This window comes from Rhyacophila brunnea, unplaced genomic scaffold (assembly GCF_057557595.1).
Source record: "Rhyacophila brunnea isolate RB1 unplaced genomic scaffold, BYU_Rbru_1.0 scaffold_18, whole genome shotgun sequence".
NCBI lineage: Eukaryota > Metazoa > Arthropoda > Insecta > Trichoptera > Rhyacophilidae > Rhyacophila > Rhyacophila brunnea.
The window spans coordinates 31,762,272-31,777,605 of NW_028232837.1; the positions used below are offsets into that span (position 1 = coordinate 31,762,272).

The 15,334-nt window shown below is 32.7% G+C and overlaps 1 protein-coding gene across 1 annotated transcript in view; it reads right to left on the minus strand.

Moving 5' to 3' along the window:
- Positions 1-1,342: 1,342 nt before the first annotated feature.
- Positions 1,343-15,334, minus strand: part of Zwilch (zwilch kinetochore protein) — a 30,758-nt gene continuing 16,766 nt past the window's right edge. The window contains exons 10-14 of the mRNA XM_085945648.1: positions 13,508-13,734; positions 9,646-10,022; positions 8,184-8,331; positions 4,819-4,970; positions 1,343-1,439 (exon numbers count right to left, since the gene is read on the minus strand). Of these exons, the coding sequence (XP_085801774.1) occupies positions 1,369-1,439; positions 4,819-4,970; positions 8,184-8,331; positions 9,646-10,022; positions 13,508-13,734 (975 nt within the window). The 3' untranslated portion in view covers positions 1,343-1,368. The remainder of the gene's footprint in view (positions 1,440-4,818; positions 4,971-8,183; positions 8,332-9,645; positions 10,023-13,507; positions 13,735-15,334) is intronic.

Sequence of the window (15,334 nt, forward strand, 5' to 3'; positions counted from 1 at the left end):
AGTGTTAGTTCATAGATTGTTCTTCTTATTTATATTAAATGCAGTACATATTATATATTGTCGTAATTCTCAATCAAAACAAACACTACTGGTCTAGTTATGATTGAACCTACATATTAAAGTGTGTCACTAATTTAATGCAGAGTAGCATGATAGTTACAAAATCATAATACAACAAACTAACATAAATGGAAAAAAAATAATGTAATAATACAATTATATTGAAGAAACTCTTCTTCTACCAGTTGGAGCTTACTGCGATTACCTATTAAAATTGATGAAACATCAAGTTTGACAGAATTTGCATTTTTCTATATAACACATACCATTAAAATTCTTTTTTGCCCTTGCATGAAAGATAGTAGAGATCTGGTCCTTTTTTGCTTTACGTTCTTTATATCAAATGTTTTTGACTCCATTTCTAAGGTTTTCTTCAACACCTTTGTATATGTTACGCCGAATGTGCGAAATTGACTATTACATGAAATGGGCTAAATTTTGGCTAATTCATGTAATAGTCAAGCCTGTTGCCTTATTCATGAATTAGGTAAATTTTCTGCCGAGTACGTGAATGCGCCAGGGTGTGGAATGTGTGGTTCAACATGACAGTAGAAAAAGTAAATTTAATACGGATGGTTTTATTAGTTATAATTGGACATAATATAATATTATTATTATTAGGTTAGGTTAGGTTTTGTAATTCTGAATTATTCAACTGAATGTCCATTTTGAGGTTAGCTAACAAGTGTCAACAAACTATCACAAACATACAACCGACCATTGCACGATTGATACCCAAGCACGAATCAAATCGCGAAAATACCTTTTAATAAAATTCTTCCGTTATCATATTATAGTTCTAGATTTTTTTGCGCGTAGTAAATGGATATGAATGTCATTGTAGTTATTGATTGGTATATTTTTATATTATAATCAATGACATTTGACACATTTGGTTAGTTTGATTAGTTGCAAAAAACACCACCGGAGCGCGACCATCTATTTTGACCATAGATAATATACGTACATTTTGACCAATGCATGAGCATTTGACACATTTAGTTTAGTTGCAAAAAATACCACCGTAGCGCTACTATCTAATTTGTCCAATGCATGAACTAGGCAGAAAAATTACTGCCGAATTCACGCACTCGCCAGATATTTTGTCTAATTCATGAATAAGGCAACGGGCTTGCATTTTTCATGATTTAGGCAAAATTTAGCCCATTTTATGTAATAGTCAATTTCGCACATTCGGCGTAACATATATACTATAATTGTGTGGTTTTAAAGTAAGACAAATAATAAAATTATAAAACTTTTATTTTACAAAATATTATAACTGCAAAATAGATTATTAAAATTATTTTATAAAGAATTACTTAAATAAAGATATTTTGTACAATGATAAAACAGAGACTCGCCATCCTCAGGAATATCTGGAAAAAATGTTAGAGATTCATTATCAATTTTCAAATTTGTCACATGCCACAAATACTTATTAATTGTACAAGGTATATTATAAAATGAGTACGAAGGATTGTTCATTGTCAATTTAAACTAAAGAATGACATTTCAAAAAGTTACAAACATTGTAATATTAAGTAACTATTTTTTTTTATTCAACGAATAATTCACAAGAATCAAGAATGTAACATTCTAATTATTGAACATACATAATTTTGAAAACACTTCTGAGAAAATATATTAAAATACAAAAGCCCAATAGTAGCTCAATTTGGAAAGCACTTCAGAGTATTAAGAGCCATTAGTTAAAATTTGTCACAATTAAGTATGGCACCTTTAGCATAGTGGTCTATGTCCATGGGCGTGAATCCCGAGAGATGCAGATTCGATTCCTGCGCGAAGTCTTACTTTTTTCAAAAAGATTTTTTTCTATTGGTTAATATATTTTCTCAGAAGTGTTTTCAAAAATAAGTATATTGTAATATTAATTATATTAAATCCAAAAATTAGTTTTGTAATCGATAACTATTACAGTTATCACAACTCGTATTAGATTAGTAATTAGTGTAATTTAATGTATTTTAAATTAAATATAGGAAGGTTACAGTTACAGGAACCTACAGTTTGTAAAATGTGAAAAAAACATGCTAACTAAATTAATATTTATAATCAAATAACTGTTTTACCACTTACTTGGTACACCAAAATTCAGTGTTGAACAAATAAACTTTTATTTCATTTTTTCTAATCATATATGTTTAAATCCTTTAGCCTCCACCAACATCTACCTCCTATATAAGTACATTTATTGTCTTTTTACCAAATAGTGATCTCAATAACATCGAAGCAAATTATTATTATTTAACTTGAATTTGAGCCAAAGTCAAACAAACCAGACTAGACGTAAGGTGAGTATGATCTGAGTGTTGTCACACAACACACAGTAATAAAATCCCATAAATGTGTCAACCAAAGTTGAATATCTCACCCTCATGTTACCATTGATAATATCTTTTTTCCCATCATTCACTATAAACCATGGGTGGCCAACCCGCGGCCCACTGGGTGTCAACTTGTGGCCCGTGGAGCAGTGAGAAAATAAAAATAATATCAAATGCTGCCGCTAGATGTGCTAATTTTGCAAACTGAGATTGTGCTTTTTGCTGCATTTGCAACGCCATTTTCCGTAGATGTGAATTTATTACCGGGAAATTTCCAATGGAACATTGTGAAATATGTTGCGATGAATAGTTGAAGGAGAAATTCCATCAGGTTGGTTTGGAAGAGTTTTACAAAACATATTTGGACAAGGAGAAATATCCTTCATTCTTCACAAACATGCTTTAATGATGACTTCGCTATTTGGAAACACCTACACGTGAACAGCTTTTTAGTCAAATGAAGCATATCAAATCCCAAGTGAGAACACGAATCACTGATGTGCATTTGGAAAACTGTTTGCGTGTAGGAACAAGCTCACTCGATATCGATATTGATGCACTTAGTTCTGCCACACAAAATCAAACTTCTCACTAAAATATATTATTTTGTTTATTTTTTATTATGTAAAAAAGTCTAATCTAATAAATATGTTGGATTCTCTTATTTTATTAATATATAATATATATTAATTTTTTGTTTTGTATAATAAAAAAATGGTTGTGCGGCCCTGTAGGAATCTCATTTTTAGAATCTGGCCCGGCTGCTGAAAAGGTTGGCCACCCATGCTATAAACTCTTATCCCTGAAATCAGCCATTATACATACTGGTATCTATTTACCCCTAGTCTGGATGCAAGGGAGATAAAGATGTACTTTGTGCTTTCATAGAGTCGCATACCAAAGTAGGTACGTAATATCAGTATCTCCTTCAATATTTGAATAGTGAAATAAAGCGCTAAATACCAAAATACTTCTTTCGAAAGAAGTGAAACAATTGGTAGTTAAATTTGTTTCCAATAACATAAATTGGGCACCAAATAATGTCTACTATTATTACCTTGTACGTATCACTGTAACTGTTCACACTGAATTTTTAATAGGGCCTAATTACACAACTATTTCCTCTGTATTATGTTGCTAGCATATAGAACTTTATTTAATTTAAGTATTCATATTATACAATGCCTAATATCTCCTGACAGCAAAGCAAGATTTGAAGAACTTTGATATCAAAACATTATCAAAGATTTAGTTTTATATAATTGAACATCACAAGATTGATACCAATGGCGAGGGGTGGAGATAGGCTGTTAAGATTCAAAATGAATAGTCCACACGAAACTCTGTCAGTAATATTTATTTGTTTCATTAAATACCTACAATACAATTTGCAGATGATGCTGGTTAGTATTTAAAATTCATTAAACCCTGCCTAAACCAAACCACAATAGTTTAGATATGCTATGAGCGATCCGACAAAGACAATGCACACTTTTTCAGTTATACTTACAGTACTCTCTCAGTAATCTGCCACTCCAAAAACCAGACAAGTGTCCAATTAGTGAAAGCGGCGGATTATAGTGCATACATACAAAATATGGTAAAAATTAAAACAGGTATTTTGTAAAAATTGTTTTTTGAGAAATTTGTACTAGCAAATTACGGTTTTATTTATAATCAAAATCAAGTACCTATTCGTAAATTACTATATATATTTATTAAATAAATATTATACAGGAGATCACTTGACACAACCAGTTCAGTGAGGCAGATATTCTTGAATGGATTAGGATTCCTGGCTTTTTCTATGACCAAAAGTTTCATTTTGTATGTCCCGGTTGCATTGGAGCACGGCATAATTGTGATGCGGTCCTTGGGCACTTTCCTCCCTGGTACATTACTTTCTTCGCGATGAATGTACGTTTTGCGAAGGAGAAGTTTCCAAAATAAACTCGACTCATCTGTGTTGTATACTTGTACGCGACAGACTACTGAATTTGACAATCGAATACTGGCGAATTATAGAGCTTAATTTTGTGCTTTCAACTAGTAAAAATAACGGCGGATTATAGTAGATGTCGGATAATCGAGTGATGGATTACTGAGAGTGTACTGTATTTGTTTTCATGAATTAAGAATACACATTACAGATGGTGATAGTTACATTTTTTTAAATTCATAAAGCCCTGCCTAACCAAACCATAATTGATAAAATATACGCTTCTATCTATAAAATAGCTAAAATTATGTATGGTTTGGTTTAATGGCATAACACTACCTACACATTAGTTCAATGAAAACCAATACGTTTGACTTACAAAGTTTAGTGTGCACTATTTATGTCGCATCATAACAGCCTACCTCCACCCTTCGCCACTGATTGATAAAATATTAAAATTAGTATGCTTACCTCTGGAAATGAACACGTTCGGTGGAAAGACAGGCTGCTGACTGCATACAAAAGTTGATTGAATTGTCTGATAGGGTATGTTTGTTTCTCCGTTGACTGCCTCGTTAAAAGATTGACTTGTAAAGGTTATCTTGTATTGAGTAGCATGTTTACTGTGAAAGACAAGATAAATAAAATATCAATTTTTCTGCAATATATTTTCTTCAAAAGGCCATAGGAATATAATATAAAAAAGTAAAAGAAACAATACAATGAAACATTCGAGTAAAAAAAAGTTGTAAAGAATATTCATGGATGGCAGTGTATGCATTGGAGTATATTGTGTTAATAATTTTTCATAGATGCCAAATTCTTACAAATTAATTGCAATATGATCTACAAATTCGTTACCATAATGCTTAATTACTATCAATACGTCGTTGTAGGATTGGTTTGTCGAATAGACCAAATGTGAAATGTTTAGGAGACGAAAAACAAATTTCAATATCCTATATTTAAATTGTTGTTTTTACAGAATATGAATGCTGTATTCATTACAAAGTAATTTAAAGAAAAGGATAGTTTTGGTCCATTTAGATACAAAAAATCATTCTGCATTAAAAGGTTGATTTCGACAAAAACGGATATTTGACATACCAACCCTATAGCGACGAATAGTAATTCATTAGTAATAATAAATGGATACATGCATCATTCATTATACTTAGTCATATTAAAAAGATGATGTTGATTTGTTTGTACCCAATACATATTCATTTCGTGCCAGTATGCTTTTACAACTAAGCTACGAGCACCTTACTAAATTATGACGATTTAAACTAGTAGTTCTTACATGAAATACGTATCGAATTGCGTTATAATGTTGGCTATCGGTTTTAGTATATTAAATTAAGGCAGGTATCAATTATTAATACCTTAATTATTCACCGACGTCGCGGATCACTGCATTATTTAGTTTTTATAACGTACTTAGACCTGCTAATAATTTAATAAACTATTTCTTTTATTCAACAAATAAGACACAAGATTTGAGAATATATAGAATTTTACATTCTCAAATCTTGTGTCTTATTCTTCAAATAAAAGAAATAGTTTATTACAACATATATTCATATTATATACTTTGTAGGTTTAAAAACCTTAACATGGGTTATATGAGAATTGTATTCTTTATTGCATGATAATCACTGCAAATATGGCGATTCAGCAATAAACAGATTAATTTAGTTTAGCGGAGTTAAACGTCACTGTATTTAAAATTATTATTTACAAATATTTAATACTTAGAAAGATGGAGAACTGAAGAGACCCGTTGCATTTTGCTATCCAATGATATTACAGTAGAACCTCGATAATTCGAAAAACGATAATTTGAATTTCAACGTTATTCGATTTTTTCGTCAATTTTAACCCCCAAGAATCATTTTTCATACAAAAAGTTCGTTATAAATCGAAATATTCGTTATTTCGTAATTCGAAATGGAATTTGGTCCCAAAGGCCATTTTTATCCATATAAATCGAAATAAATAATAGTAAAATACTTATTTTCTTGTAAAGTAATAAATTTAATGACTGCAATTAAGTAGGCAAACACCTGCAAATTTACTGATGGGAGGCAAAACCCAAAGTTTAAGTTGTGGAAAAACCCAAAAACTCCTAATGTACTATGACACAAATGACTTATCCAAGCATCAATATTATTATTGCAGGGGATGTCAATCAAGGTACATTTACTTGTCTTCATGTAAATTCAGAATCCATTATTTTATTAATGTGAAAAAAAAATGTTGTTTTACAAGGTAATCTTAGCACATAGCCACTAAATGGTTTTCAGTGAAAAAAAAAAAAACATTTATTTACGAAATTTCGTAATTATTAAGTACCTAACTTGTGTCATTTTTTATAACTGACAGAATTACGTTTTCAATATGTATTTTAATAAACAATGAGTTTCTTATCTTTTAAAATTTAAGTTGATAACAACTGAATGTTTAGATTAAACTGGAAATAATGAATACACAGTGACCCTTTGTTTGACAGGACTAGTTCACTAATTGACTTAATGAATTCACTTGACATTTTTATTATTGTTTATAGAATATTAAAGAATTTTATTTTAAATACAATACACACCTACAGGTACCCATTTTAATGTGAATTTGTATGAATCTAGATTAGATTTTCGAAAGGAACAACATTCTTATTTAAGAATTTGTATTCTTGGTAGGTACCTATCTAACTGGATGTCTGATTACTCAGTAATTAGTGCTTAATTATAAAGTGTAAAAAACACATATTTTGAACTAGGTCACCATTGAATTACATTTTTCACTGGTAAATACCACGTAACACTATTTTTCAATACTGCATCGTCTCCATACAAATGGACGAAATTTTTTTTTTCTTCGGAAAATTCGATTTATAGCGATTTTCGCTAATTGGAAATCAAATTTTCAGGGTCCCTTGGATTTTGAATTATCGAGGTTATACTGTATGTAATATAAAACACAATTAAAACTGTACCCGGACAACTGCATGTTCGTATAAAATCACATGCATCAATAGAAATTTATTATTACTCAGTGTGGTATTGACCACTTGTTTCGCCACAATGAATAAAATGGATCTTCTTTATAATTTTGAGTGATTATGCCAGCGCTCCATTGGCGAGCCAAAAGTCCGAGGACAATAAAATCCGACTTGTCTATGCTCTGCTACTGATCAACGAACGAATAAAAAAGTCGAGCTGTCAAAAGTGAAAATTTGCGAGTCTCGTAATGTCTTCCGATAACCCTATAATTTTGTGTTATTTATATTTAGACTTGCATAAAATAATATAGCAGTGAAAACAACACAAGTTTTACGTTTTCTTTTACGAATTTCATAAATACAAATAAAAAAATAATTGGTAAATCTCTCATTTTCTAATGTGTAAATTAACAAATTAATCAATGAAAATGTTTAAATTAATAATAGATTTTTTTTCGGTCCGAATGATCGCGTATTAATGTCAAATCGAATTTGCATAGTGATCGACGGACGAAGTCTGGCAACTCGGAGAGTAAAATGTCAAACATGTTTGAAATCCAATGAGCCTGGTCTGCGGATTAAAAAGTCTGCAGATCTGGGGTGCTCCACGCGAAAAAAAAGTACGAAGACTGTAAATCGTCTGACTTGCGTGCCAATGAAGCGCCAGCATTAGAGTTTACACCCAATTAAATAAGTTACAACAGTGGAATTTTTATCCATTTCTGAATAATGCAGCAATTTATGTTGTGCAAACTTAAGAAATAATGAAAAAATCCCAGAATCAAAATTTATTGTCTGCGCAATTAATTTTCTGTGAACTAATTAAAACCCTTACAATTGAAGGTGCTCCTTGACAGTCTTGTATTGCAGAGGAACATGGAAAGTCTGCACGGGTTCATTCCTCAACTGACCAACTGTTTTTATCGGAGAATCGTCAGACGTGTAAAATTCCAACAGCTGTCCAATTATTGGTTTTAAAGTATCTGTAACAAAATGAAGGTATGTATGTACTAATATAGTATGTGCTTATCTCATTTTACATTACATAATTTAAATGAAACCACAATTCCATTTCTTTTCTTATACGGTGGTCCCTAGGACGTATCCCCTGTGTAAAAAAAAGAATCAGGTGTAATCGTAGACACGACAGTTGTTATACCAATTTGTACTATGTAATAGGAAATTGGATAGCACTATTCAATTATAGATGGAACAACGTATTCGTCAAACTGTGATAATTGACTATATCTACACTAAATTGCTCCCTTCAAGGATTAGGCTGAAACCGGTTCTGACGGTCTTATAACATGGAGTTGGCTGCGAAATATTAATTGTTTAAAACTAGACATACGATGGTAACTAACATTGTCTCCAAATGTTCTGCCAGTGAATCATTTCTGAGGTTACACTGGTGCTTGGCACAGGGAGTGAATGACGATTCAATATTATCAACATTTGCTTTTACCTGAGAATTGCAGGTAGCATCAGTCGGGAGCTCGTCCCTCACCGGGTGGCCGCTTCATTTTAATTCTCCGATTTATAGAATAATTATTTTAAACTGTCAGCTGTTTGTCTTGATCTTTATAAACTATGTAATATCCAACCAAATTGTTGATTATTGGGTTACCCAGCTTCTAGCCATAACAGTAGGTATGTAGGTATGCAATTAATATAATGGCACTTAGATGTGTATTTAACAATCTTCTTAAAGAATAATGGACATATTATATTTTATTATTCCATGTAATGTTTTTATTAGTAATGGACCTTTGGTCAACAAATGCAGTCTATTTTACAACGTTTTTATTAGCTCGTATTCTTGTTTGTTCGGTGGTTGTTTGTCCGGTACAAATCTTGCAATCGATTTTTAACTAACTTCCCGACTTGCTAGACATTTGAAATTTTTAAAATATATCAAAACATGATGCCAATGCATTCTTTTAATACTTTTAGCCAGCTTTAAGCAGAATTGAATTCATTTTCAGTTAATTCTGTTTTGAATGGAAAGTTATTTCAGAAAAATCCGTAAAAAGTAAAAGACTATTATTGGTTGCTAAGGGGGTGGTTCTAGCAACTAAATTATTAATATATAGTGCGTTACTATGGAAATCAAAATGAAATGTCAAAATGACATTTCAGTATTCTATATTTGTTTGTTTGTTTGTCTTTTATTTACTTCATATCAAGTACAAGTTTGAGCATACTGAGCATAATAATTCAACAAAAAATTTAAAAATGTTGTATATAAAAAGTTCTTTTTATCTTGTAATTATTTAATAATCATGTTGAATACTTACTAAAATCAGCACTGAGAGACTGCTGTGCCCTATACACATGTTCTAAGCAAGTCTGCAACTGCGCCAGACGCGTCAGTTTAAACTTCCACTCTTTTGAAGTCAGCTCCACGTCCATCTCGTCCGAAAACAGAGGCAGATCCTTCTCACATGGCCTTTTCTCAGTTATAACTTCAATGTTATTTTTTTTAAATGATTTGAAGTTGTCCAGAGTAAGATCAGCAAGGTGGTGAGAGGCGGGCTGCTGTTCGACTTCTTGCATAAATGTGCTGTCCATCAAGTTGACTTTTGAGTCAAAAGGGTTGATGCTAACGTCCCCCGAGCCTAATGTCATGTCCATGATGGTTTGATTGAAAATTTCTTCATTGACTTCGGAGACCCTGAAGAGAAGAAAAATTTGTAATCAATATTTGCTATGAAATTATTGGTTTCTTAAAATTGCACTGTGTATAAAAGAGACACCATCCCTGAAGCTAAGACGCGGAGGGAACTTGCAGCAGACAGAGGGGGGGGGGGGGCTTGATTTTATAATATGCTTTTTGATACCCACCCATATTATATAATTTGTTATTATCATATGAATACGTGTATTAAATAAGGCTCTAAGTATCAAAAAGTAGTATTGCCTGTAGTTACAAAATACCGAATCATTGCAGTAAAATTTCATGAAGCAGACCTTTTGAAAAATGTAGTTTTACAGTATGAAGCAATCACGGCAGCTTCTATAATTTTAGGTATTAAGAACTCGCAAGTGTCAACACACCATCATCAGCTATTTTATATTGAATGCCGTTGACCACTGCAGTGCTACTTACACCATAATAAATAAAACACGCCAACGGACTTACAACGTCGACAGGTTTAATTATTTTTCTGTATTTTTTTGACTTGCTTGAGGCACTTAAACTATAGTTGAAGTTATTGGCGTTGGTATATAGAACATTTTTCTATAAAAATGATAGTTTTTATTATTTTGGTACTTAGCGCCTTAATTAATACACCTATTCATATTATATTATCCAATGTAAAGTATTTGGTATATTCTTCTACATAACTACATAATAATTGATGGGTCTAGGACGATTTGGCACCGCGAATTGGCCTCCGGTAATTGGCCGCCGGTACAATCGGACGCCGGCCCAATCGGACGCAGGCCCAATTGGACACCGACCCAATTGGCCTCCGAGAGGATTGGACGCCGCACAGTTGAATTAAATGCGCAAAGGAATAGACGTACGTTACGATTTGTTGGAGTAAATAAGCAAGTCAGTTTAATATGCTTCTATCTTCTCAGTAGTTGTACCTTATACATTTCGCGCTTGACACATTTTTAATATAGATTGAGAATAATTATTATGCCTTATGATGTTTATTAAAAGAAAATAATTCTTCCCTCGCTAAAACTTAAAGATGTGCATAATCAATTAATTTATTGTCTATACATGGGTACTTATTTATATTTACAACAAATATTAAAAATAATGTTAGATGTTAGAATGAAAATAACATTATATTTCCGCGTTTTATCGACTTAATATTATAATAAAGCTTAAACATGTATATTATTATGCATAAATGCGTATTTTAAGATAGTATGAAATTACAAACAAAATATTAAGTAAGTTATCTGCTAAGTATAAATGTTTCAGTAGTTTGATTGATAAACTACTTAGGTACTGGGTGCCGGACGAAATCCCGAAGGCCGAAATCCCGAAGGCCAAAATCCCGAAGGACAAAATCCATTTGTTCTACAAAATGGTCTCTCCTGAAAAAAATTGCGCAATCGGAAAAACCCATTTTCAGCAAAAAATGGGATTTGTCTCTCTTATAAAAATTGCGCAATTATTGATGTTTGTATTTTACATTTTTTTATATTTCCACAAAAAATGGGTTTTTGTGTCTCTTGAAAAAATTGCGCAATTATTGATGTTTGTATTTTTTTATTTTTAGGGATTTCGGCCTTCGGGATTCCGGCCATTCGGGATTCCGGCCATTCGGGATTTCGGCTTTCGGGATTTAGGCTTTCGGGATTTCGGCCATTCGGGATTTCAGCATTCGGGATTTCGGCCTTCGGGATTTCGTCCGGCACCCAGTACCTAAGTAGTTTATCAATCAAACTACTGAAACATTTATACTTAGCAGATAACTTACTTAATATTTTGTTTGTAATTTCATACTATCTTAAAATACGCATTTATGCATAATAATATACATGTTTAAGCTTTATTATAATATTAAGTCGATAAAACGCTGAAATATAATGTTATTTTCATTCTAACATCTAACATTATTTTTAATATTTGTTGTAAATATAAATAAGTACCCATGTATAGACAATAAATTAATTGATTATGCACATCTTTAAGTTTTAGCGAGGGAAGAATTATTTTCTTTTAATAAACATCATAAGACATAATAATTATTCTCAATCTATATTAAAAATGTGTCAAGCGCGAAATGTATAAGGTACAACTACTGAGAAGATAGAAGCATATTAAACTGACTTGCTTATTTACTCCAACAAATCGTAACGTACGTCTATTCCTTTGCGCATTTAATTCAACTGTGCGGCGTCCAATCCTCCCGGAGGCCAATTGGGTCGGCGTCCAATTGGGCCGGCGTCCGATTGTACCGGCGGCTAATTACCGGAGGCCAGTTCGCGGTGCCAAATAGTCCCAGTCCCTAATTGATGTATTGAGATCAAAATATTTTCAAATATCTGTTAAAATCACTGTTAACGAATGGTTTAATTTTATGTCAAGCAATATCTAGCAACAGTTCGTCTAAAACTCACTACACTCGCATCAGTGGCGAAGGGTGAAGGTAGGCTGTTAAGATCCGCCATAAATAATGCACACTAAACTTTGTCAGTCATATGTATTTGTTTTCATTGAAATAAGACATTTTACAATTTACACACGGTGTTAATTAATTTTCAAAAAATCAAGTAAACCCTGCGAAACCAAGCCATACTTAATAATAGTTGAAAAATACTCGTCTATCTATAAATATCTAAAATTATGCAATTAAATCATAGATAACTTTGGATATTTTATAGATAGAATAATGTTTTTTATCTATTATAGTTTGGTTTAAGCAGGGTTTAATGAATTTAAAAAAATGAACCAACAATAATGTGTGATATGTAATTCTTAATCCAACGAAAACAAAAAAGTATGAATGAAAAAGTGTGCACAATTTTGTCGTATCGCCCAAAGTATACCAAAACTATTATGGTTTGGTTTCGGTAGGGTTTAATTGATTTTTAAAAACTAACCAACACCATCTGTAAATTGTATTCTTAAGGCTATACCTCAGCTGAGGCATGGTCTAAAAAGATCGTGACTAGGCGATGCGCGGATTGCGGGTCGCGGGTGCAAATGACCCGAACTGAACGAAATATAATTTGTCATAAAAATTCAACATGCATCCTTTTTATGTTATGTTTATGATTATATTCGTAATAATAATAGTATATTCATTGACATGTTTTCTTTTTCAAGTACATGCGGAACGTTTTTAAGTCATCTTTACACGATTTAAGAATATATTCTGACGACTCCATCACAAAAGAAATTGACGTGCGAACAGATCGACTATCCCTCTCCGAATGGCAACGCGCCCGAAATTTCGATCCACATAGTGTTGAAAATTATTTGCCGTTTCACTTATGTACGCTCTTAATTCAATAAAAACAAATACGTATGACTAACAAAGTTTAATGTGCACTATTTATGCAGATTTTAACAGCCTACCTCCCCCTTTCGCTACTGCTACACATTTAAAATTTCTTAATGATAATAGTTGATAACAATAAAATAGTGTATACTAAGTAGAATAACTAGAAATCACACAATCCACTCACTTATTCTGCAATCTGAGTCTGTCATTGAAACCAAGAGTGCTATCGACCAATGAAAATATATTAGTGAACTCCCAACAGGTCTTGGCTATTCCCAACTGGCCGATGATGTTCAAAGCTCTCGATGGATTGCTGAAGAGAGTAGCTAGAGAATTGACAGCTTGTAGCGATGATCCACGGGCTAGTTTCTTTACTAATGCTCCTAAAATTGTGGCATTTCCGGGATCAATCTAAAACAAAAATTAATAATTTGATAATCTACAAAGAATACTATGTAAATAAAAGTGATGCTGAAACAAGGTACTACTAAGACTGATAATTAAATTGGCACTAAGTAATTCTGTATTATATATTCGTTTGTAGCATACGTCAAACTACTGATCATCTGTCAAATATAATTTTAAATTCACTAAAACAGTGAAATCGACAAGGGCGTAGTAAGGTGTTTTAGCGTCCGGGGCAGTAACAAAAAATGAGCTCCTTTTAATAATACAAAACATATGCACACTTGTAAATATTATACAGTCGAACTTGTTTATTATGAGGAAGATGGGACCGACTGAATCAGCTCGTTATAAGCATTACTCGTTATATTGTTATATAACATTTTTCGCGCCACATTCTATTTAAGCATAAGCATAATATCGGCTGTGCTACCCGCTTGGTCTAAAGAGCTACAATATGAATGCCGAATTCCACTGAAAAAATGTTCTATTGATTTACACCACCGACTGTAGTGGGTGTGGTCGTTCTTTTCGCCGAATGTTTATCGTCAATTTTTGGTTTTTTAATATTGAGGTTCCAAAATATTAATTGAAAATGGACAAAAAAAAGTATTATTGCATTTAACTTATACACAAACCTACTCAACACAACACAGCAAAATTTCTCGTTTATCGATCTTTTGTCTATTGCACTCGGTGTACCTACACCGTGGCCCCACATCCTGAAACGGGCCCTCAGGCTAGGATATTTGGCTGGCCCCCTACCTACCGCCAAGATTAAAGGCAGTGTGAAACACTACATTAACGTTTTTCAAATTGTGTTTTAGTTCAAATTAAGGGTACTTGTATAGTGAATTATTAGCGATTTTTAATAAATCTATTTTAATAATGGAGCTGTCGAGTATCGACACATAATAATCAGAAAATATATTACACAATTATATAATTGAAAATGTTCATGGCCATGAAGTATAATAGCGCCGCAGTCGACTTTTTTTTACTATTAAAGCTTCTATGATGTGTGTGTATCTCACTTATCTGGTCAAATCGACACGCCGGCCCCCCCCCACAGCCCGGGCCCCCAGGCTAGAAACCTGTCAGCCTTTCCCAGCCATGACCTACACCACTTCGGAATTCGGATGGACACCGATAATTTTTTGAAGGTTCCATCAGGAATTGGGTTTCTAAAATAACTCGACATTAGTGTTTCGAAATTTTTGTGTTAGAAATTATTATCTAAGAAATTTTTCTAAAATGGGTGCTGGAGAGTTACAAATCATTTTTTTTGCCATGCTTTTATTTGTCTAAGCCTAAGGTATATGTTATTGGCTTTCAATTTCAATGTTTAAAATCATTCTGATAATTTTTATGTTTGGGAGGTGCCAGGGCCCCTTGCCCCCCCCTGGGTGCGCCACTGCAGTGCATTTTGACATAACTCAGCATTCCATGCAGGTCAGCCATAATAATTGTATACGAGTATGACTAGTCATAGGACCTGACACTGTATAAAGTGAAAACACCTCGCTGCCACAAACTTCACATTCCAGGAGTTCTGGGAGGGTCGAGGAAATAAACTCACTAATAGTTTTACACGAATTATATTATA